This window comes from Abramis brama, assembly GCF_963993115.1.
Source record: "Abramis brama genome assembly, chromosome: 20".
Classification (NCBI taxonomy): domain Eukaryota; kingdom Metazoa; phylum Chordata; class Actinopteri; order Cypriniformes; family Leuciscidae; genus Abramis; species Abramis brama.
This window is the reverse complement of record NC_139982.1, coordinates 12,523,823-12,545,959: the sequence shown is the minus strand read 5'-3', so window position 1 is coordinate 12,545,959 and position 22,137 is coordinate 12,523,823. Positions and strand designations below refer to the sequence as shown.

At 38.8% G+C, this 22,137-nt stretch overlaps 1 protein-coding gene across 2 annotated transcripts in view; it reads right to left on the bottom strand.

Annotated features, from left to right (window-relative positions):
- The window catches only part of nup160 (nucleoporin 160), a 70,081-nt gene that overhangs the window by 46,337 nt on the left and 1,607 nt on the right, over positions 1-22,137 (bottom strand). For both annotated transcript variants that reach the window (XM_084094948.1, XM_084094947.1), the window contains exons 3-8: positions 10,346-10,556; positions 7,960-8,185; positions 4,349-4,424; positions 4,137-4,251; positions 3,727-3,966; positions 3,543-3,640 (exon numbers count right to left, since the gene is read on the bottom strand). In XM_084094948.1, the coding sequence (XP_083951074.1) occupies positions 3,543-3,640; positions 3,727-3,966; positions 4,137-4,251; positions 4,349-4,424; positions 7,960-8,185; positions 10,346-10,556 (966 nt within the window). The remainder of the gene's footprint in view (positions 1-3,542; positions 3,641-3,726; positions 3,967-4,136; positions 4,252-4,348; positions 4,425-7,959; positions 8,186-10,345; positions 10,557-22,137) is intronic.

Here is a 22,137-nt window from a genome sequence, read left to right as displayed (position 1 = left end):
CGGTTCAAAGTGTGGTTTCACTTTGAAATTTTCGTTGGCGAAGTAAATGAAAAGCAAACAATACTGACAATATACTGTCTAAAATGTAACTATGTTTCTTTAACTGTTATATAAAATAAATATCACATTTGCAATTGTGCAAATTTGGGGGAAACTGCTGCTTGTGTGATAATGTAATATAACTACATCATATGATATAAATATAAGACAAACTCATCGGGGCAAAGATGTTAGTGTTTCTTGAATTTTTGGGGCATATAACTGCATACATTGTGTAGTGAAAGTGTGAGTGACAAACTCTATGTCAGCTAACTCTCTGTGTCAGCTTTTTAACAATTACTGTTAAAACAATAATTACGATATCATCATAGACGATACATATCACACACTCCTAAGCACACAAAGAATGAACTTAAAATTGAACATTTACCCATTTTCTTCTCTTTATCTCTTCCTTTCGTGTGCAGGAGGCGCAATAAGCTATTGTAAATGCCACGAATTGTCACGTGAACAAGCAAATACACAAAGTATAAAGAAAAAGAAAAATCATATAACATTAATTAGATAAGTGTTTAGATTAGTTTTAATTTGGTAAAGTATTTAAACATGTCTAAGCCAAACGGTCATCTAAAATTCAAGACCTCTCAAGTAAAAATAAGACTTAAGTCTTTATGGCCTTAAATTTTAAAAATCAAATGTAATCATTTTTAAGACTAAGAATCTGCGGGAACCCTGGTGGATTATCCCTTACTTAAGCCCCTTTCACACAGAGATTCCGGAAAATACACGGATAAAGTGACCCGGGATTTGACCCGAGTTCGTTTGATTTTGGTTCATTCACACTGCCAGTGATTTTCCGGAATCAGAGAGTAACACACAACCCGTAAAAATACGTGACATCGATGTGACTTGTAATGTCTCAGCAGCGTCTTAAGTTTGCTTATGAGCTGCAATTTCTCTCTTGAGAAACCACGCTTGTGCATTTTTTTCTCTGATTCGATCATAAACTTGCCCATTACGTACCGTTTCAATTGCTGGCGAACGATCCCGGCTTCAGCGTCACTACGACACGGCATTATTACAGCTTTTGTTCACACAGCGCGCGTTCCAGGACTGAACAAGGCAATGTTACTAGGTCCCCAACCCGGCATCGATGCCGGCATCAATCCTGGGTCGTGTTTTCGTTCACACAGAATGCGTTCTGGCAATTTCCAAGCAATTTGCCAGGATCATCGCGCTGTGTAAAAGGGGCTTTATACTACTGATTATGAGAGAATAATTTAAAAGGGAAACATGTCCTGTGATATCTGGCACCAAGACGTTAGCAGCAGATCCTTCAAGTCCTGTAGGTTGCACCGTGAATCGAACTTGTTGATCCAGCACATCCCCACAGATGCTCAACTGGATTGAGATCTCTAGGCCAGTTCAACACCTTGAACTCTTCATGTTCCTAAAACCATTCTTAATCAATGTGTGCAGTGTGTCAGGATGCTTTATCCTAATGAAAGAGGCACTTCTCCCAGGGAACACTATTGTCATTATTGGGGTGTTCCTGGTGTGCAACAATGTTTAGGAAGGTGGCACATGTCAAATTTACATCCACATGAATGGCTGGACACAGGGTTTCCCAGCAGAACATTGACCAGAGCATCACACTCCCTCCGCCAGCTTGTCATCCAACGGTGTATCCTGGTGCTGTCACTGGTAAACGCTGCACACGCACACGGCCGTCCACATGATGTAAAAGAAAACGGGACTTATCGGACCAGACGACCTTCTGCCACTGCTCAAAGGTCCAGTTCTGACGCTCACGTGCTTATTGTAGCCGCTTTTTGGTGGTGGACAGGTGTCATCTTAGGCACTCAGATTGGTCTGCAGCTACGCAGCCCCATACACAGCAGAATGTGATGCACTGTGTGTTGTGACATTTCTCCCATTACCATCATTAAAACTTTGTATGACTTGTGCCACAGTAGACCTTTCCCCTACATGAGCATCGATGAGCCTTGGGTGCCCAACACCCCGTCGCTGGTTTGTGTTTGTCCCTCCTCGGACCACTGTTGGTAAATTTCTCACCACTGCTGACCGGGAGCAACCCACAAGCCTGCCGTTTCAGAGATACTCTGCCAAAGTAGCTTTTGGCCCTTGTCGCTCAGATCTTTATTGCTGCACATTTCTCCTGCATCCAACACACTGATTATGATAACTGATTGTTTGCTTACCATCTAATCTACCCAGACATTAACCCTCTGGGGTCGGCAATCACGCCGGCGTGATCTGCTCGCTTTTTTCTTATCAGTGTTTTCTTATTCTGCCTTCTCTGTCAGTGAAGTGAACACAGCCATGTTGAAGACTGCAGTAATGTTTTTCATTTATGTTATGGCAGTCCACTCTGCTTATTGTTTTTCGAGAATGTTGCATTCCTGTTTGTCATTGTGCACGAAACTTCACACCAATAAATCATCAAGAATATTTGTTGACTTGTGCGCGTCTCAAGCGCCCTCTTTACGTTCGTCCTAATGCATGTTAGTTGTCTGTGGATTTGCCCATATTTGGCATTTAAAATGGAAACGTCTTTAGACATGGAAAATCGATTTTACAATCGATTCAATGAACACTTATATCTCAAAAATCGAACAGGATTTTTTCACAAAAGTGACAGCCCTAATGTACACACGTTGCTCACATATTATGGTAGCCCTGTTTGTGCTAAATATAGAGTAATTATACCTTTGCCATTAATATGTTTATAAGCAACTGAAAAAAGCACAAATGTCAGGGCATGTCAAAACATCTCAAGGACCCCAAAAAACCTTAGACCCGAGAGGGTTAAAATGTGGCCTTGTTAGGACTGGTCAATGTTTTTGCTCATCAGTGTTTGAGACCTATTTTTCAGCGGCATTCAGTATAGGATTTGACTGTTTAAAGTGAAAATGAAGTGTCAAGCTAACATTATTTAGTAAATTGTTTTCCACTCTAATAAAAAATTATAAAACAAAAGGTAAATTTGGAATCACAGTAGGAAATATTTATTTTGCAGTTTGCATCAGCTTTGATCTCTGAATGTTGTGGAATGACAGACGGGTGTTTATAATGGTTGTAGTTCATTTTAATTTTTGACAGTAATTTTAGCAACATAATTGTATAGCCAAGGATAAATATGGAAATCTTGAGACAGTGGGACTTGAGTTTGAATGTGTATCGTTCCATGCTGAAAAGTATCTCCGTTTCAGCACCAGTTTTTGAAAATGGACTCTTTTGTCCTTTGCTATAACTATGTAAAAGCAATGCAATAGTGGCCTCCCTTTTGTCTTCTGATGCCCTGTGGCTTTCCAGTTTCCATTTTTCACTGTCTTGGTCTTAATCCTTTACTATCAGTCCTCCACTGTCTGACTTTAAGTGTCTCTCTAATTATCTCACATTTATTGTGTTTGTTATATAATTTGATTAGATTGGAAATCCATTAAATAAAGTTAACTTGACTGCTTCATTTCCACTTTAGTTCATAGATTAAGTGGGCTATTTCACTCTGCTTTACTCACTGCTCAAAACTGATGTACTTCACCACAGTCTGGTTGTCATTATCCAGCCAAACAGCCCAAATATCAGTCGCCGTCAAGACAAAATCCACTACTGTCTCCTGTTTCACACAAACACATATAATTTTAAGTACAATTCCATCAGTAATCATTTAAAGGATTCAATGTTTACTGTACTGAACTCTACCTGTGTTGAAAATAGAGTTGAGATGTGATCCAGGCTATAGCGATTGTTCTCATTGGCCACCAGCTGCAGCACACAGAACTGACTGCGATTGGGAACTGCGAGGTAGACGGCGAGACACAGACCGATGGATGAGGAGAAGAAGAGTCGGAGCTTATGAGCATGTGCTGGAGAAACCTTCACATCCTCACGACCCACGGGCATATACTCCAGCATATCAGTCACCAACAGACACATCTGATGCTGAGAGACAAACAATTTATACATCAATGTGATTGTCATGAAACAGGAGATAAAGGAGTCAAACGCGCACAGATGACATTACACATAGTTGCTGACATTTAAAGACACAGTAATTACATCTTGATCTGAGAATGAAGTTGGATGTATGGATAATCAGGAGCCAAACTGACCTTAAATGACCACATCCGCAGCTTATGATCTTGACACAGCGCGAATACAAACGTGTCATCCTCTAGCTGGTGAACAGCCAGACTGACGGCTACATCAGACGTGCTCTGATCTCCCCTGTGAATGGGATCATCCGTTTAAAAAGTTTCTGCTCTGTTTTGTATTGTGTGTGATTCAATTAACATTTAAATTGTATGCAAAAGAAATAATGTACCTGATAGCAGTAGGCATCCAGCCGGCCAACCGCTGCATCATTGAACTCTGTTTTAACTCCAGAATTGACACGGCCCCTTTTTGTAACAGAAAGAGGAATCATGATTTAGTAAAACACAGGAATCTGCACATTATGTTAACCCATAAGACTTTAGAGTTCATCTTCAGAACACAAAAATGAAAATATTTTTAATATTCTCTAATTATGTTTTTCTAAAAATGTAAAAACGTACAAAGACATAGTAATCCATATGAATCAAGTGGTTTAATCCAAGTCTTGCTCAGCCGCATCTAACTTCCACTGTAAACACATGTATGATGCAAAACAAAACCATCGAGTGAAATACCGGAGTGAACATGGCTGTGAACGACTTTTGCAGATTATGTGAAGTAAATCTACGCATCCACGGTACAATCAGCGTCTACGTCACGGCTCTCAGCCCGCCCTCTGTTCGTTGATTTGCCGGCTGTTTTCAGGCCGGAGGAAAACGGAAAGCTCTGACGCTGTCTCAGACTGAGTACAGAAGCGAAATGAAATTGAGCGGAAGTACGAAGTCTGACGTAGTCAGGCTAAACATTTTTACCCTTTTGATGAAATTCAATTCAAATTCTGTAATTGTTTAAAAAGGCAAGAACTAGGGGAACTACTAAAATAGTGGACAAAAACCTGGCGAAAGTAAATAGTTCTTTACTAAATGCCCTTTGTGTTAACATTACATTTTTATAAGGGTATTTAACATGCCACTTAACTTAATAGTATGCCAAAATTTAAGACCTTCACAAACATGAATGCTCTTTGCAGAATTTACAAATATTCAACTTTTTACAAATTATGTTTAGAAGACATATACCAGATGAGTCTTATGGATCAATTTCATGCTACTGTCATGTCCTTTTTGGGGTTTGAAATTGAACAAAAACAGCTTCATCACAATGTCGTCTTTTTTGTACCAAAGCAGAAAGTCATGCAAGCTTGAAACATGACAAATGTCTATGGCAAGCATCCCAGTTGCCAACATCATGCAGCAACGGCTTGAGACAAAGCATCGTTTCAAATCCCTTTGTCCTTTTGGCATAAGCAAGTGTGTGTACAGCCGTTGCCAAAAGTATTGGCCGTGACATCAATTTAGTTTCTCTCAAAGTTTGCTGCGTCAGTATTTGTAGATAATTTTTTTCACATGCTTCAAAGGTATACTGTAAACAACAATAATCATAAGTTTTAAAGGCTTTTTTTTGTGGCAACAACATTCAATATATGCAAAGATTCAATATTTACAGTGCTGTTGACCTTCTTCATGACCTCTGCAATCCACTCTGGCATGTTGGATATCAGCTTCTGGGCCAAATCCTGCCTGATGGCGATCCATTCTTGCCTTATTAGTGCTCGGAGTTGATCACAATTTGTGAACTTCTGCTTGTCCACTCACCTTTTGAGGACGGATCACAGGTTCTCTATGGGATTAAGATCCATGGAGTTGCCTAGCCACAGATCCAAAATGTCAATATAATGATCTCCGAGCCACTTCATTATCACTCTTGACTTGTGACATGAGGGGCTTTCGCACCAGAGGAACGCTTTCATAGTTCCTAGAACTATTGGCGAAAGTACCCGGATTTTGGCGCAGGAACTAGGAACGATTTTAGTACTAGGAACTCTTTTGGAGGAACTAATTTATTTCCTACTTCAGAGTAGGGTCTAAACCAGCACTATAGGACGTTAGTGTACACGGATTGGACGAACGCACGCGAAACACCAGCACCCGCCCTTTTTAAAAAAGCTATGTAAACTCAGAGATTATGACCTATAAGTTTACTCCAGAAACTAACTATACGAACATGGATAGATGGGCCTCTTAACCTTTACGCTAAGGAGAAAATCCACCGCAACTTTGAGGGGACCAAGTGAAACATGATCATGCATTTCTGCTCAGCTAGCGACATTGGGCATCAACCACACGGCATACGCTAATAACTTTTCATATACTGTCTAATTTCTATGTATAACAGTTCTATCTAATATCGTATCAACAGATCGTAAACTAATGAACACGGTGAATGCGAGCACTGTTTGTTTGCTCAGGCTCTGGCATTCTCAGCGCCAACAAAATAAAGGTCTGCCGTGCCGTCAAAAAAGTCACAACAACGAGGCCGGCTTACGTCACTTCAAAGTTCCGCCCTGGTGGCTAGTTCCTAGAACTAAGTTCCTAGAACTATCCGGTGCGAAAGCCCCTATGGTGCTCCATCATGCTGGAAAACGCATGGATCTTCACCAAATTGCTCCTGGATCGTTGGGAGAAGTTTATCTTGCAGGACGTTTGATACCATTCTTTATTCCTGGCAGTGTTTTTGGGCAGAATTGTGAGAGAACCCACTCTCTTGGATGAAAAGCTACCCCACACATGGATGGTCTCAGGATGCTTCACTGTTGGCACGACACAGGACTCATGGTAACGTTCACCTTTTCTTCTCCAGACAAACGATTTTCCAGATGTCCCAGACAGTCCGATGGGGGCTTCATCAGAGAAAATAACTTTGCACCAGTTTTCTGCTCTCCAATCCCTGTACTTCATGCAGAATTTCAGTATGTCCTTGATGGTTTTCTTGGAGAAATGGCTTCTTTGCTGCCTGTCTTGACACCAGTGCTTCCTGAAACAGGCTTTTCCGATGTAAATTTGGGACTTTGAGCGTTCCTTCTTTTCCCTCTTCTTTGCTATTTGTTCATCGGAACGTCGTCTCAAAATTCAAGAGAATGTAATTCTAACGTTAGTCGTTGTCTATGACATCTCTCCTCTAGCTAACTTCCCTCTTCATGCTTCTCTCTCCTCCACTCCCCACACCCCTTTCATGTGCACGCGTTCAGCCTAAAAAAACGTGACATCGCTTAGAGCACCTTTAATTATTTAAAATGCATCTTATCACTCTGCACATTAATCCAGAAACAATGTGAATCAGCACGACAACAACTGAAGCAGAAACCTTTGTGAAACAAAATTTATGTCAATGCCAATTCTTTTGGCCACGGCTGTACTATGTTAGCAATAAAACAGGGCATCCATTTTGTGTAAATGATCCGGCTCTATGCTGCATCCAGTGTACATAGCATTGATTAAAATTAGTTCTATTTGCTTCTGATGTGCCGTGCAGCTCACAGCCTGTGTATATTTTCACAAGTAATTTACCAATTATTAGACTCAGATATTCGATATGCCCCCTTGGCATATCACAATTGGAAATTAAGAAACTACAACATTAACAACTTTGCAATATATATATATATTTTTTTTTCAAACTTTAAGGATCCACAAACTACAGGGTAAAGCTGCGTTCACACTGCCAGCGACTTGGGTGGGTGTTCCCACTATTGGTTGCTTATGAATGACATTCACGACTTCACTCCTATTAGTTGTTGCTCATGAAAGCCACCCTTCATTTGCACAAAGTTAAATCTCAACTTTGTGTTGCTGGATACGCCTACTTCCTGTCGCCAACGGTCACAGGAAATCGCCAGCTCTCCGTTGTAATTAATGGGATCATGTCGCTTTGTCACTGCGTGTCGTTGGAAGTGTGAAAGCAGCTTTAGACAGATAAAGATCACTATAGATAGATACAAACCATCTTGATCGTGAGGAGGTAACGTGACTATAATAATGCTGCCTGACGGTGAGGCAAGAGCAAAGAGAGCTTCCCCTTGATGACTGATCCAGGCGGCAGATGTGGACGGAGAGGTCGACTGTGTTCCCTGTGCAAACGGGAGCACATAACTGTGGGCTGGCTCATTTAAATTCAGCTTCCCAATGTCTGTGAAAATGGACTGCATCTGGAGTTCAGTGACCAGATCCTATAAGAGAAAAGGTCATACAAATTATAGATCATATCCATAAGTAATATTACATTACATTTATATTTCTTATATGCAAAAAAAATAATAATCAAAACTTCAGGACATCAGCACTGAAATTAAATAGTTGCAAGAAGGTGTTTTTATGTCCATAAAAACTTGAAGCACACTTGCTCCGTTCTGGATATGAACTGTGATCCGTGTTGATAAACCGCTCTCATACGCACTCCGCATGTTGTTGTTAGGCTACATATTAAATATTGTTAAAGTCATATTTTCCATGCTTTTGGTGGTCAAACTCCAGCCCTGACCACATCATGTGGAAAATTCAAACAACACTTTTGTGCTATTGTACTGATACACTTATGACATGTGTTCGAACGCAAAGTTGAACCATTAGAGGTGAACGAACAACACTGTAACTAGGGATGCTAACGATTAATCGATGATCGATTAATAGATGATCGATTAATAATATAATAATTTAATCGAATAAAAGTTATCTATTGTCGATTAAGCAAGGTCATACGCATGCGTGTTGCTCGCGTCAGTTTGAGCAGATATAATTTGTAATATGTTTATTTTGTATATATCCGATTAATCTCATATTGGATGCGCTTTCCATCCAACGGTTAACCCGTTGCAAAGGGTTTCAGTTTACCGTGTTCATTCAGCGCTTCAGCTTGCGCAGCTCAAACAGCAATGCTCTGCTTATAATAACTATGATTGGGACTGTCATGTTACATAACATTATAATGAGAACATTTTAATAAATCGTTGTGAATTCATTGAGTTTAGTTGTCATGTTTCAGCACGTCCACAACAGGAGTTAGACATTATGACAAGCAGGCACAACTGAGGCTGTTGTGACAGTTGTATTAGTCGTCATATTTGATTATTAAATAAGTAATTTAATTAAATGATCAATCACATCAACTCATTTTACAATACTGCTAGCCCTTTATTTAGACTAAAAACCACTCGCATTCATTTGGTGAGGAACAGCGTTTTGAGCAGCATTTGCACACCGTCATGCTATTGGCTAAATGCCACTGCAGCAGACACATATTGCAGTATTAAGGCTAACTTAACGATTCATCGACCGTTAATTTAAACGACGATCGATCATGGGAATTTGTGTAAATTGACATCCCTAACTGTAACGATCTTGTGTGACATTTGCATTCTCCGCTGTAATGCGATCTCATGCATAATACATCGCAGTGATTGCATTAAATTAAGTTTATTCTCATGAATAATACAGAGAATCAACTTTGCTTTTTAAACCAGAAGAATGAAATAGCGCAGAAAAAGCCACTTTTCTCTAAATAATAAAGTGTTTTTGTTGTTTTCATTGATGTGCATCTTGTACATATCTGTTAACATCTCAAGAAATGTTTTAGGCTTTCATGACCCTTTAATATGTAGCTCTTTGTGACAATTTGTATCGGGGGTCTCTGCTCCACATCTAACGGATAAGGAGCCGTTCACATATCGTGTCTAAAAATGCGTGGGAAGTGCGGCCGCGCCACTTTCTCCTTCTTTCCACAAGCGCTTGCGCTCCCATGGTGTGTTGTTGCTATGCAACCATGAACTGCGCTCTCAAAGATGACGAGGAAGTGTCAGCAAAAGATTAATTGATTTCTAGTCCTTGCATTAGCTTTACTACTAGATATATTTATGAAGATGAGAAATAAAAACCCACCCGTACAGCTATGATCAGCTGTTCGGTCGAGCTTTCGGTGTTGTTACGGAAAAGCTGAAGCTGATCTGTTGGTTTTTGTCACATGACCTGAGGTGCGCTTGCGGCATTCTGAAAAGTTGAGATGTATTCAGTAAAGAACCTGCGCCTACATTTGAAATAACGAACTTGAGCGTGCATAAGACGCGATATGCGAACGGCCCTAAGGGGTCTTTGCCCTGAAAAACATTTAAGACTCCTGACTTATTCTATGGCTGGAAAACTGCATGCACAATTACAGGTTGTCCAGGACTTGTTGGAAGGCTGATAATTACGAATTGTATCCTCATAAACTGAAAAAGGAACATCGATAATAGCAATACTGGACATGCTAAGCTCCAAATTTAGCTGCATCTGAAGGGGAAAAAAACATGTTGATTTAGTAGCAGTGAGAAAAGCGTAAAGATCCTGTCACTTACACTGTGGTACATGCGAGTGGGGTGCGGCAGAACCAGGCGATGGACTGATTGGCTGGTGACGATCAGAATGAGGACGTTGTTAAGGGTCTCTTGTATATAAACTCCTCCAGGCAGCAAGAGGCAGTGTGGGATACGCAAGCGGACAGCATTATTCAGAAGATTAGTGTCCAGCGACTGCTCGACAAACTGAACAGTGTCACCTGAAGTGGACCTGGAAGACAGAAGACATCCTAATGTGTAAATACTAAAAGGATAAACAAACTTATTTATTTTAACAGAGGAAGTCAGTGATATTGGGACTGTATAAAATAAATGTAGAGATACTGTACATCCCCCCGTAGAGATAATTTCATTTTCATAAACGTGCACAAATTCATTTGACAATGTAACAATGTAACATTGTTAGAATAGCGTTACATCAGGGTAGAAAACATGCATATTGTATAATATCCTTTACATCATTACAATATAGGGCTGCACAATTAGTTGAAAAATATCAGATTACAATTATTGCTGCAGTGATTAATTCAAATTATAAATTACAACACTATTTACATCTACTCCTATTGTGTCCGTTTTGTATTTACAGCGTGTTTTTGGCAGCGGTTGAATATTGTAATAAAACAAAGACTAGGGCTGGGTATTGACACAGATTTCACAAATCGAATTGATTCCAATTCTTGATTTGATTTGTTAAGGCCCCGTCCACAGGCATTCAGTCGTTTCACGGCTGACATTTGCTAACACTGAATGCAAGCATCATGTTGTGTCAAAAGCAAAAATACACGCAAGTCCAACTCAAATGTTTAATGTCTCTATTTGCAGTAGTTTATATCCAGCTGGTCAATTTTGTGCATTCATTAGCCAGTGAAGTTGAATATTTAAAGCTAGCGACGTAAGAAAGCAAATTGATATGTTCATGCAGCTGACAGAAAAACAAACAAATCAGAAACACATTCGATTTTATCATCACTGCAATACATATTTTGTTATTTTGATTAGATAATCATCTAGTGTTCTATAATAATAATAGAAACAAATGAAGTGCAAGACTATATATATATATCATATACATTTATGTAATTTCAATGCTCTGGCCTTTGTGTAGATATTTAAATATGGCCATCTTTAAGCAGGACTGTTTGGATTTATATGAAATGGCAACACTTTACAATACGATTCCATTTATAACATTAACTAAGGTTAATGCTATAGAATTATTGTTCATTGTTATTTCAACAATTACTAATACATTTTTAAATGAAGTTTTAATGTTTATTTGTTAACCTTAGTTAATGCACTATGAACTAACATGAATGATCAAGGTACAATTGTATTGCTCAAATATGAATAAATACTGTAAAAATGTATATTGTATAATTCAAGATTCAAGAGTTTTATTTGTCATTGGACAGTCTCCTGCACAACGAAATTTACAAACAGGGCCACCCAGGTGCAATATCACCATCTACGATAAAAACATGTAAAGGGGTTAATAAATAAAGATAAAATAAAATAAACAACAGTAGCAGCACCACTGTTAAAATCATTTGACACACGCGTGCAGACACACAACAGAACGACTGTGAGAATGCAAAGTCAGTCAGTGGTCTGCTTCATTTAAAGTTCTGACTGCCAGGGGAAAAAACTATTTCTCAGCCTGTTGGTCTTGCTTTTGAGGGATCTGAACCTCCTCCCTGAGGGCAACATAGTAAACAGGTGATGGTCGGGGTGAAGATGGTCTTTAATGATCGACCTGGCTTTGGTGAGACATCTAATCCATATAGTTCATGTAAGCTAGCTAATACATTCTTGTTTACAAATGGGATTTGCAAAGCGTTACCTATGAAATTTGCATACATGTTTCTAGGTTATAGCTAAAGAAACACATTTGAACTAATATTTTAATGTTTAAATTACTTTCTTTAAAATTTGTTCTGACATCATCCAGACCAGCCAGCCCTGGTCGCAGCAGGTAGTAGCACACACCTGTCAACTCAAAAGCAGCCAACGTTACCTGATGCTTTTAAACCAAAACTCCCACCCACATCTCAGCGCTCTCAAAAGATTACAAATGCATTAATGTGCTTCATATTGTAAGGATTTATGGCCATACAGCGTTGTCGAGTATAACGGATTCAGGCAATTGCTTCATGAGTGTGAGCCACGCTACACAATACCAACACGTCAGTTTTTAACAGAAACAGCAATTCCCCGGTTGTGTGATGAAGTTAAGCGAGACGTTCTGCTGTCACTCTCTGCGATGCTCGGACTTCGAGAGCAACCCAATCAGATGTTACGATAACCTGCCACTACATATCTCCACAATGGGAACTTGTCTCGCGCATTCTGCAGAGTGATGTTTGACAATCACACCGGAGCAAACATGGCATATTTGCTAAATGATGTGATGCACGAATGGGGAATAAAGACAAAGATCCAGTACTTGTGACTGATAATGCATCTAACATGACAGTAGCTGCAGAACTTGCCAAATTAGTCACTCAGCCGTCACCAACCCAAAATAGTCTCGTTCGTTTGTGCACAACTAACTGAATGGGAGAGACACTGAATGAGAGAGAATTATAGACGGTGCACCAGCCCACTTTTTTTTAACAGTAGGCTAGTTGAAGTAACAAGTTAAGACCTAAAGAATCGGCAAACCAAATCACAATATTCACTTAGGTTATGTTGTCCTGTGCGTTTTCAACTTTTAACGAACACTGCGGATCACAGGATGTGGATGCAACACAAACTTCAAGGTAAGTGTTTTTACTTACTGTATGTTGTGTTTTGTTAATAACATATATGAAATTGTCACAAATACACACACCATAATCTGTTTGCTGTGTTTATACACATGTGTGTAAAGGCCTATAGGCTACAGTATAGGCTTGGGGTCAAAAGTTTGGATGATGATTCTTTTTTTATGTCTCTTAAGCTCACTAAGGCTGATTTTTTTTATGAAACATACACTGATATTGTGAAATATTATTACAATTTAAAGTAGCTATTTTCGGTTTTAATATAATTACAATGTCATTTATTCCTGTGATGTAAAAGCTGAATTTTCTGTATCATTAGACCTACTCCAGTTTTCAATTTCACATGATACTTTAGAAATCATAGTAAAATGTTGATTGTATGCTCAATTATTATTGGTGCTCAGTTAAGAAAGGTTCTTAATTTTGATCAATGTTGATCAACTTTTTATTAATTTATTATGTCCTTGCTAAATAAAAGTATAATTTTTTATATTACTTAACCAAAATCTTTGAATTGCTGTATATATTGGTTTTCAGAAGAAGAAAAGAACTACAATAAGCAGCACAACTGTTTTCAACATTGATAATGTTTCTTGAGCATCAAATTCATAACATCAGTAGCTATATTAGAATGTTTTCTGAAGGATCATGTGACACTGAACTAATAATGCTAAAATTCAGCTTTGATTACAAGAATAAATTACTTTACTATATATTCACATATATATGTAGTACTGCTTTACACTGCAGTATTACATTGGAATAATATTTCACAATATTACTGTATTTTTGATTAAATAAATATAGCTTATATATAAGGGAACATTAAACTTTGAGAAACATTAAAAAATAAACTTATTAAATCTTTTGACTGGTAGGCTACTGTGTGTGTATTTATGTGTCTGTGCGTATATATCATTTAATTACGACGATTACTATTATTATTATTATGTATGTGGAAACTCATGACTCAATTAAGTCAAAATGATTTAACTTTTGAAATTTAATTATGTACTATCGAACATCCATTAAAAAAAAAAAAAACTTTAAAACTTAAACTTAAAAACACTTAATACTGACAAGTTACAATCTGTCTTTAAACCAAAGATACCACACAAAATAATAGACTTGAGTGCAAACTTCCATAAAATAGCACACTACTTCTCCTAACAGGAGTAAGAAAACAAGGGTGTGTGGCATACAAAAAGTTCAACAAAAATAATTGAACTTGTGAAATTAAATATAAATAGTGCAATCAGTCTTTTGTGTATAATACAGCATGTGGGCATATTTTGTTTTTATCTGACGCTCCTGTCACTCCACTTCTCAGGTCGTCATACATCTCCCAGACAAATGGAGACCTCCTGCAATAGGCCACATAATGTCCAAGAGCATCCTGGGTTAAGCCTCCTCTAAAAGCAATGACTGCCCGTAAAGTAAATCTCTTTCCCTGGAGCATCAGATTAGAGGGAAATTCACTCAAAGGCAATTCTGTGGAGTTGCTTCCCTGGTCAGTGTCAATCCACATAAGTTCTCCCAGACTGTAACTGTGAGAAACTTTCCCTGCACAGAGCACTTTTTCTGAGGTATCTGGCTTGATTGCAGAGGGACACTGTGACGGACTTTGGATCGGCCTGAGGCAGGGGGACTCCGGAAGGTCAAGGCCTTCTTCCACCACGGTCTGAAGATGAGCCATGCCAGAAGCCTGCAGTACAGCAACAGAAGTACAAACAAATGCAATTTCCCTTGTGACTTGTTTGCTGAGACACAATACTGTGAAGAGCACTGTTTTGTTAATGAAACACAAGTGCGTTTTGTCATTGACTTTTCAATGATAGTGGAGATGTGGCATTGAGCATCGATTTGGAGGGCACCAGACTTCAGTCGGACAGCTTTGAATATTTCGCTCAGCAGTTCTGCTCTCTGTATGTAGGCCTGTGCATTCAGACCCTTTGTGGTGATGGATTTCACTAGCTGGAGGAGGTTGTTGGAATCCTCATTGCAAACAATATTTTCTAAAGTGACACTATCACAGTAAGCACAACATAAGCATTGACAAAAAGCATCAAATGCACATGTGTTCAGCACAGAGATTCTTGATTTCCTGAGTTTAACAGGCTGTTGATTGTTTCCATTTTTCAACAGGTCCACTTTGAGTCTTTTCCCTCTCACAGATGGATCTGCATGGAGCCATTCAGGACAAGGAGAGAGGTATGAACTCCTCTTCCTCTTTTTGGGTGGAACTGCTAAGCCTCTCCAGTTTTCAACAGCTTCTTCATCTGTTGGATGGATGTTTGTGACGGTGTCAGACTTCCCAGAGCAGGAAGCATCCATTTCTGGCTTTCCATCTACACTGGAGGTTGTGGTGGGTAGTGGATTGACTCCTGTGTCGCTCACTGTCGTAACAGCCTCATCCTCTTTACCTTTTTCCACACTCTTTTGTTTTGCAGAAAAAATACGCATGTTGCCTTCAATGAAGGACAGATGTCAAGCAATGAATCGATCCACTCGAATAGGCAAGTGTTCATGCTTGAAAAGGCCGCGTTTGATGTTTTTAAACTCGGCTTCGACATTGGCTGAACTTGCGGTGATTTTGGAGCTCCGGAAGTGAGGGATCATTACATCTGTCAAGCCAGATTATATTTGGAATAATCTCAGGGAGGAAGTGCATATTGTCATGATCACCATTAGATGTGGCAAGTGACCTGCTCTCCTCACATATATCTGTTACCCACTGCTGCAGGTCTGTCAGTGTTTGGTCACATGGATCCACTTCTTCCAGGTCCGCACCCTCTACATCTGGAATGATGACACACTCTTCTGCAATTCGGGCTTTTAGGTATTTCTTGCACCTTTCTGAAATGAGGGGGGCTCCAGAGCTGTCACTGCCCTCTGTTTAGCTGAGAGCCACAATAGTAATGCATCTTAGTAGCTCTCTTGCATCGTCCATGGATTGTGACATGAGAAGCTGAGCTATTGACCTAACAAAGAAATCTTTAATGCGATGTGTTTTTTTTTTCAAGCAGTCCCACCGGCAGATCATCTTAATGCAGTGTGCAACATCAACCCGCACAAAACAAGGTGGGACTTTTGCTGACTGTCTACCAAGTAAGACACCACAACACTCATTGATGTAGGTCTTAAGATCAGGATGAGAAGTAAAAGCCTTGACCAAAGCTCCGAGCAAAGCCAGAGAAAAGTCACTCACAACCTCTTTTGGAGTAGGTGCACCTGCGCGTATCCATTCTGTCAGCCAATGTGTTATGGCATTAACATCATGTCTCTCTGACTGCATTTGCACCACTGGGACACTTAAGCTCTCACCCCCTGCCACAACACCCTGATATAGGAATATGTGGCCAGACTTGCCATTTGGTCTCTGTAGTTTCCTCACCACTGAGCCAGTTGCATCAAAAACTCACAGTGGGGTTAGAAGATGTCTTTGATAATGTCTTGTACATATACATTTGTGTTTGACTCCAATAGTGACAGAAAAACTTGTCTAGTCCAATGTCTTTAATGCTACCACTGTGAGGTGCACTGTATTTTAACATCTGCAATGACAGAATAGGATCCTTGTCGCCTAATTCTAAATCATTTCTCTCTTGCTTTGCGCAGGGTGGCCAAATTAGGCAGATGACTTGGCTCAGGATCTCCAAAATCCATCAGCTTTGATGCCCTCCATACATGGGGTTCCTTTCTTCCCTCACACAGTTCTTTGGATATCTGCACACGCAAGTTACCAGACATCGCACGCTTGGAACAGCCAGTATGCAGGGAGTCATCAGTGTTTTTCAGTGAACACCTGAACATCATTGTGCTGTTTATTTCAGGCTTTTTGTCACATTTTATGTGAATGTGGCCACGACACTCCTTACAGTTGCCACTGATAACAATATATTTGTCTGTGACTGATGGATAGACCTTGGCTCTTTTAAAAGCAAATGTGCAGGGGCATTTCACTTCTTGCCAAATGTGATGATTTATCACATGCGTCCAGATACCAGGCTTCAAAATTGTGTATTCCCTTTTTTTTGTTTTAGAGAACTTGTTTTTGTATGTTACTGTTTCAGGCATGAATTCAATCCATTTCTGAAATGGAACTTCAAAATCAAAAGTGCAGCAATCTTTTGGACTGGAGGAAAGGGACCCTGGCTCAAAATCAGTGTCATCACTACTGCCACTTGTTTCATGATCACTTTCATGAGTAAACCCTAAAGCATTCCAGATGTTGTGTCTGTTTAATTTAACAAAAGTGTATAGTGCCTTTGCAGTGATCTTGTTGTCTAGCTGTTTACTAAGCTCTGTCCAGATGCTCTGATTAGGAGTAGCTATGTTGCCATTTTGGACTATGGCCTCTTTAGATGAACACAGGACTGTGAAAATGGAATCCCTATCGACTGCTGGTTTCTTGGGCATCTGGCATAAGCGAAACATAATTACCCTCAATTATCCTGACTCCAAAAATATCATGTACAGCATAAATTTGTTTTAATATATTACTGTATTGGTCTGAATATAAGGATAATATAATATAGTAAGGATAATGTAGATGGATAGATGGATAATATATCTTATATTAGGACCAATATGGTAATGTTGACCCTTAGATTGTCAGTGTTTATTGAACCGAAAACTCATTGCTAACACTAATTTAGCTATGAAATGTTAAATACAGTTGCACATGGTCGTTTTTTAATACTAAAAGGCAACTTTGTGCAACTGTAATCAGCATTTCATGGCTAAATTAGTAATATAAGCGTTATTAATTAGGTTTCTGTTCAATAAGTCTTAGCTCTCTTGAATGTTGTACAATTATTCTTGAAGCTACTAATATTGTAACTGACAGTTTTAAAAATACTTACATTGGCCAGAAATTTGGATTAGTAATGACTTTTGTAGTTTGATTTATATCGACCTTTTCTCCACTAACTCTACACCATTTTATACAAGAGCATTCTTGAACAGAAGTGTCACTTGCCCCAGTGGTGGCAGTGAAGTGTAGCAGATGAGACTCATAAAAATAAAAAACAATCAGGAGAGATAATTGTTTATTGAACAAATTATGTGATGACAGAATGTCTTCGTCAATTCTACTTTAAAAGTGTGCTCACCTCGAGGATAGTTTGCTGTTCTCTTGCCCAAAAATGCTGAAGTTACATTAAACTATGACTTGATGGCACACGCGCACAAATCGACAAAAAGAGTGGCAGAAAGAAAAAGTCTGACATAATGTCTCAACAACATGACGTTTTTAATAAACACTACAGGGACTACAAAAACACTGATAAGAAGTTGATGTTCTATTAAATCATCTTTATTAGCATCTAACATTTTAGAGATTGAATATGACAAACCCGAAATAAAATTCGGCTAGGCTATACTGACTAACTTCACACAAAAATACAGAGCTGTCTATAACTATTTTTGATCTTGTGACAATTGATTGATCTATTTTATTCAGTCAGCCTTGTATAGGCCTAATAAATATAACATTTAATTTGATTTAATTTCTAATATTTTAAAACCCAACGCGTGCAGCACAAACAAACATTTTAACGGCACAAACGGAGCACAAACGAACGAGACTATTTTGGGTGAATTTGGAGCATGTGGGGGGGCTGGTGACGTCATCAACAATAATTTAATGTATAATATTTTAAAACCCAACGCAGCACAAATGAAAATTTTACCGGCACAAACCAGCACAAACGAAGCACAAACGAACAAGACTATTTTGGGTAAATTTGGAGCATGTGGGGGGCTGAGTGACCTCAGAATGACCTAAAAAATATTATTTTAATATCTAAAAAACCGAAACAGCACAAACGAAACTTTTTACAGCACAAACGGAGCACAAACGAACGAGACTATTTTGGGTAAATTTGGAGCATGTGGGGGGGCTGGTGATGTCATCAACAATAATTTAATGTATAATATTTTAAAACCCGACGCAGCACAAACGAAAATTTTACCGGCACAAACCAGCACAAACGAAGCACAAACAAACAAAACTATTTTGGGTAAATTTGGAGCATGTGGGGGGGCTGAGTGACCTCAGAATGACCTAAAAATATTCTTTTAATATCTAAAAAACCGAAAACTTTTTACAGCACAAACCAGCACAAACGGAGCACAAACGATTGAGCATAGTTTGACGACGTTTTGCGTTGGGTGGGGGGCCAACTTCACGCAGGTTGGATTATTTACTTCAGCTGAAAAACTTCAGATGCGAGCTGTTCATCATGATGGTTTTGAATTGCTTGATATGATTAGAATCACTTCAAAAAGGAAGATACAGTTAAGTGCAACAAGTGCATCACAAATCTGTCATAATACGCTTCATAACATTATGAGAACATGACTGTAAATTAATGTTGTGAATTCTTGCTCACCAGTATTTCAGTGCGACGTGAGCGCATTGTGGCGGAAAGAGCGCATCTACATTGTCAAGCCTTCATGACAAGCACAGTCAAGTTCACTTGAGCATTCGTAGCATTTTGTGCCATTGTAAGTTGTAATATGTTTATTTTGTGTATAGATATGTATATATGATTAATCTCATATAGGATGCGTTTGGTTGAGTTGATGAATGCAGTAAAGCGTTTCATTGTACCGGTGATGATCTTCCGCTTTAGCAAGCGCAGCTCAAACAGCAATGCACATAAATAACTATGATTGAGACTGTCATATACATGACATTATAACGAGAGCACTATTGTAATAAAACGTTGTGAATTCTTTAGGTTTAGTTGCATTCTTCAGCAACCGTTGAGTTCATTACATTCATATAAGATGTGTTTTGTTTGAGTGTGTGTGTGTGTGTGTGTGTGTGTGACAGTGTACGCGCACACTGTATGGTTGCAGGCACTGAGCTATGGCCTATAGCTTAATAATAGTCATCGATCTAGCCTGTGACGTGGTTGTGTATGATTTGGCAATAGGGGACAGCCTATACGCTGGTGAAAATCGGGCCGACTCCCCGAATATTTTAAACATCTTTAAGTTATCAGGAGGTCCGGAGGTGCTTGTAACGTGCTCGGCTTGGCTCGTAATTCCTCTCACACACCGCGACCATACGAGCATCAACGCAATTTCCCCCGAGATAAAAAAAAAACATCTGCAAGCTCGTATGACAGCAAAAATCCACACCGTGTACGCCCGGGGAGAGATGGATTTTTTTTGTCTTTATTATTATTTTGGGCTGTATTGTTTGGTTATGGTGTTATGTTTCAAAAGGCAGCAATAAATAACACTTTAAAATCTAAGGAGTGTTCATGTGATTACATTGTTGTGAATTTAATGAATGCATAATAATTGTGAAACCGTGATTATTCCTTAGACTATAATCGTACCAACAAAATCTATAATCATTGCATCCATAAAACAGATTTACAAAGACGCACATACTGTAGAAAACACAGACATTCAAATGCTTGCATGGCACATGAAAACAACATGACAGCGATTAAATGCAGGATTTAAAATTTGGGATGAACTAACCATTTACAGTTTGGGAATAGTCATTTTGACATGCTTTCTTGCAATTAGAACTGTGATTGATTGCATCGATCATCTGAAGCGCTCGCGCTGGAACGGCATGAAAGCACAAACATCAGAAGTATAGAAGTATGATTATTCAAAGAATTTTAGATGGTTTATTCTTCATTTGTATAATCCATTAATCGCGGGAGAGGCGGAACATAGCGAGAACAGTAAGAGTGTCTGTGTAAGAGATCCAACGAATGCCTGCATTAAGAGTGTGAGTACTGCGCGAGAATTTTTTTTAAATGTATGGAGTTTCAGTGACATTACTACATTAAACTACTATATATAATGTTGAATATAATGTATAATAATGCAATGGGGGAATATTTGTGGGCCCTGATAATAATAAAATAATAATAATGATAATAATAAAAAAAACTCTTTATTTTGGCTTAACATTATCGTGACAGTGTCGTTTAATGAGTTCAGTATCCCAATTTTTTTATCGAATCGTGACATGAGTATATTGTTACACCCCTAGCCAATATATCGGTTATCGGCTTTCAAATATAAATAATTATCAGTTATCAGTAATGCTACAAACAATCAAGGTCTTAAAATGCCCTTAGTCAAAACATATCTAAAGGAAACAATTTGATCTTAAGCCCGGGACACACCAAACTGACACCAAAGAACTAGCGCTGATGTTGTCGCCTCGCATCAGGGGAAAAAGCTGCACTTGAACACAGCGAGAGAACTACAGCCGACTGTCAGCTAGAATGGCCATTCCCAAACTGTGGTCCGTGAGGGTACTGCAGGTGGTCCGTGGAAAGGCAAAATAAAATATAAAATAGTATTTTTTTTACCTTCATTTTACAAGGAAATTCCCATAAAAAAATAAAGAGTAAAAAGAATATGTAGGCCTATATTGATATAAAATTTAAATTAAATTGTCAAGTTATTGTGTGATTGCTAAAATAGGCTAGTGGCGCTCGGCCGTGTCACGTTCAAGTTCAGTGCCGTTAGAATCACAACATGGATCGGTGGATAGCAACAGGTTCTCTGAAGAGAAAAGAGGCAGAGGCAGATATGTTCTCATTATCACATCACACGCATAACCTATATAGGCAGTTTATATGAAACGAAATGTTTATAAATGGAATGAATAAGGCCTGTTATTATTTTAATTTTCAGTTAGTTTCTTGATCTCGCGTTTCTGAAATGTTTTGCGGATGTGCTGTTAAGTAACGTTAGACAAACTCAAGCCTACTTTTTGAGGACTTGTAAAACTCTTAAGATTAATAATCTATCCCCTAAAATCGCCAAAGGTTTTGAAATGTTGACTATATCCAAGTGTTCTTATTACTGTATAGATTTCATACTCCATTGCTATGGAAATAAGCCTGTTGTTCAAATGAACCTGATTATGCCCTCGGGCGCTTGAGTAACGTTAAGTTAAATAAATAAATTAAATATGTGGCAGCCGTTGTGTGCAGAAAACTTTCTTTTAACAAGCCTGTTGTACTGATGTGATGACCA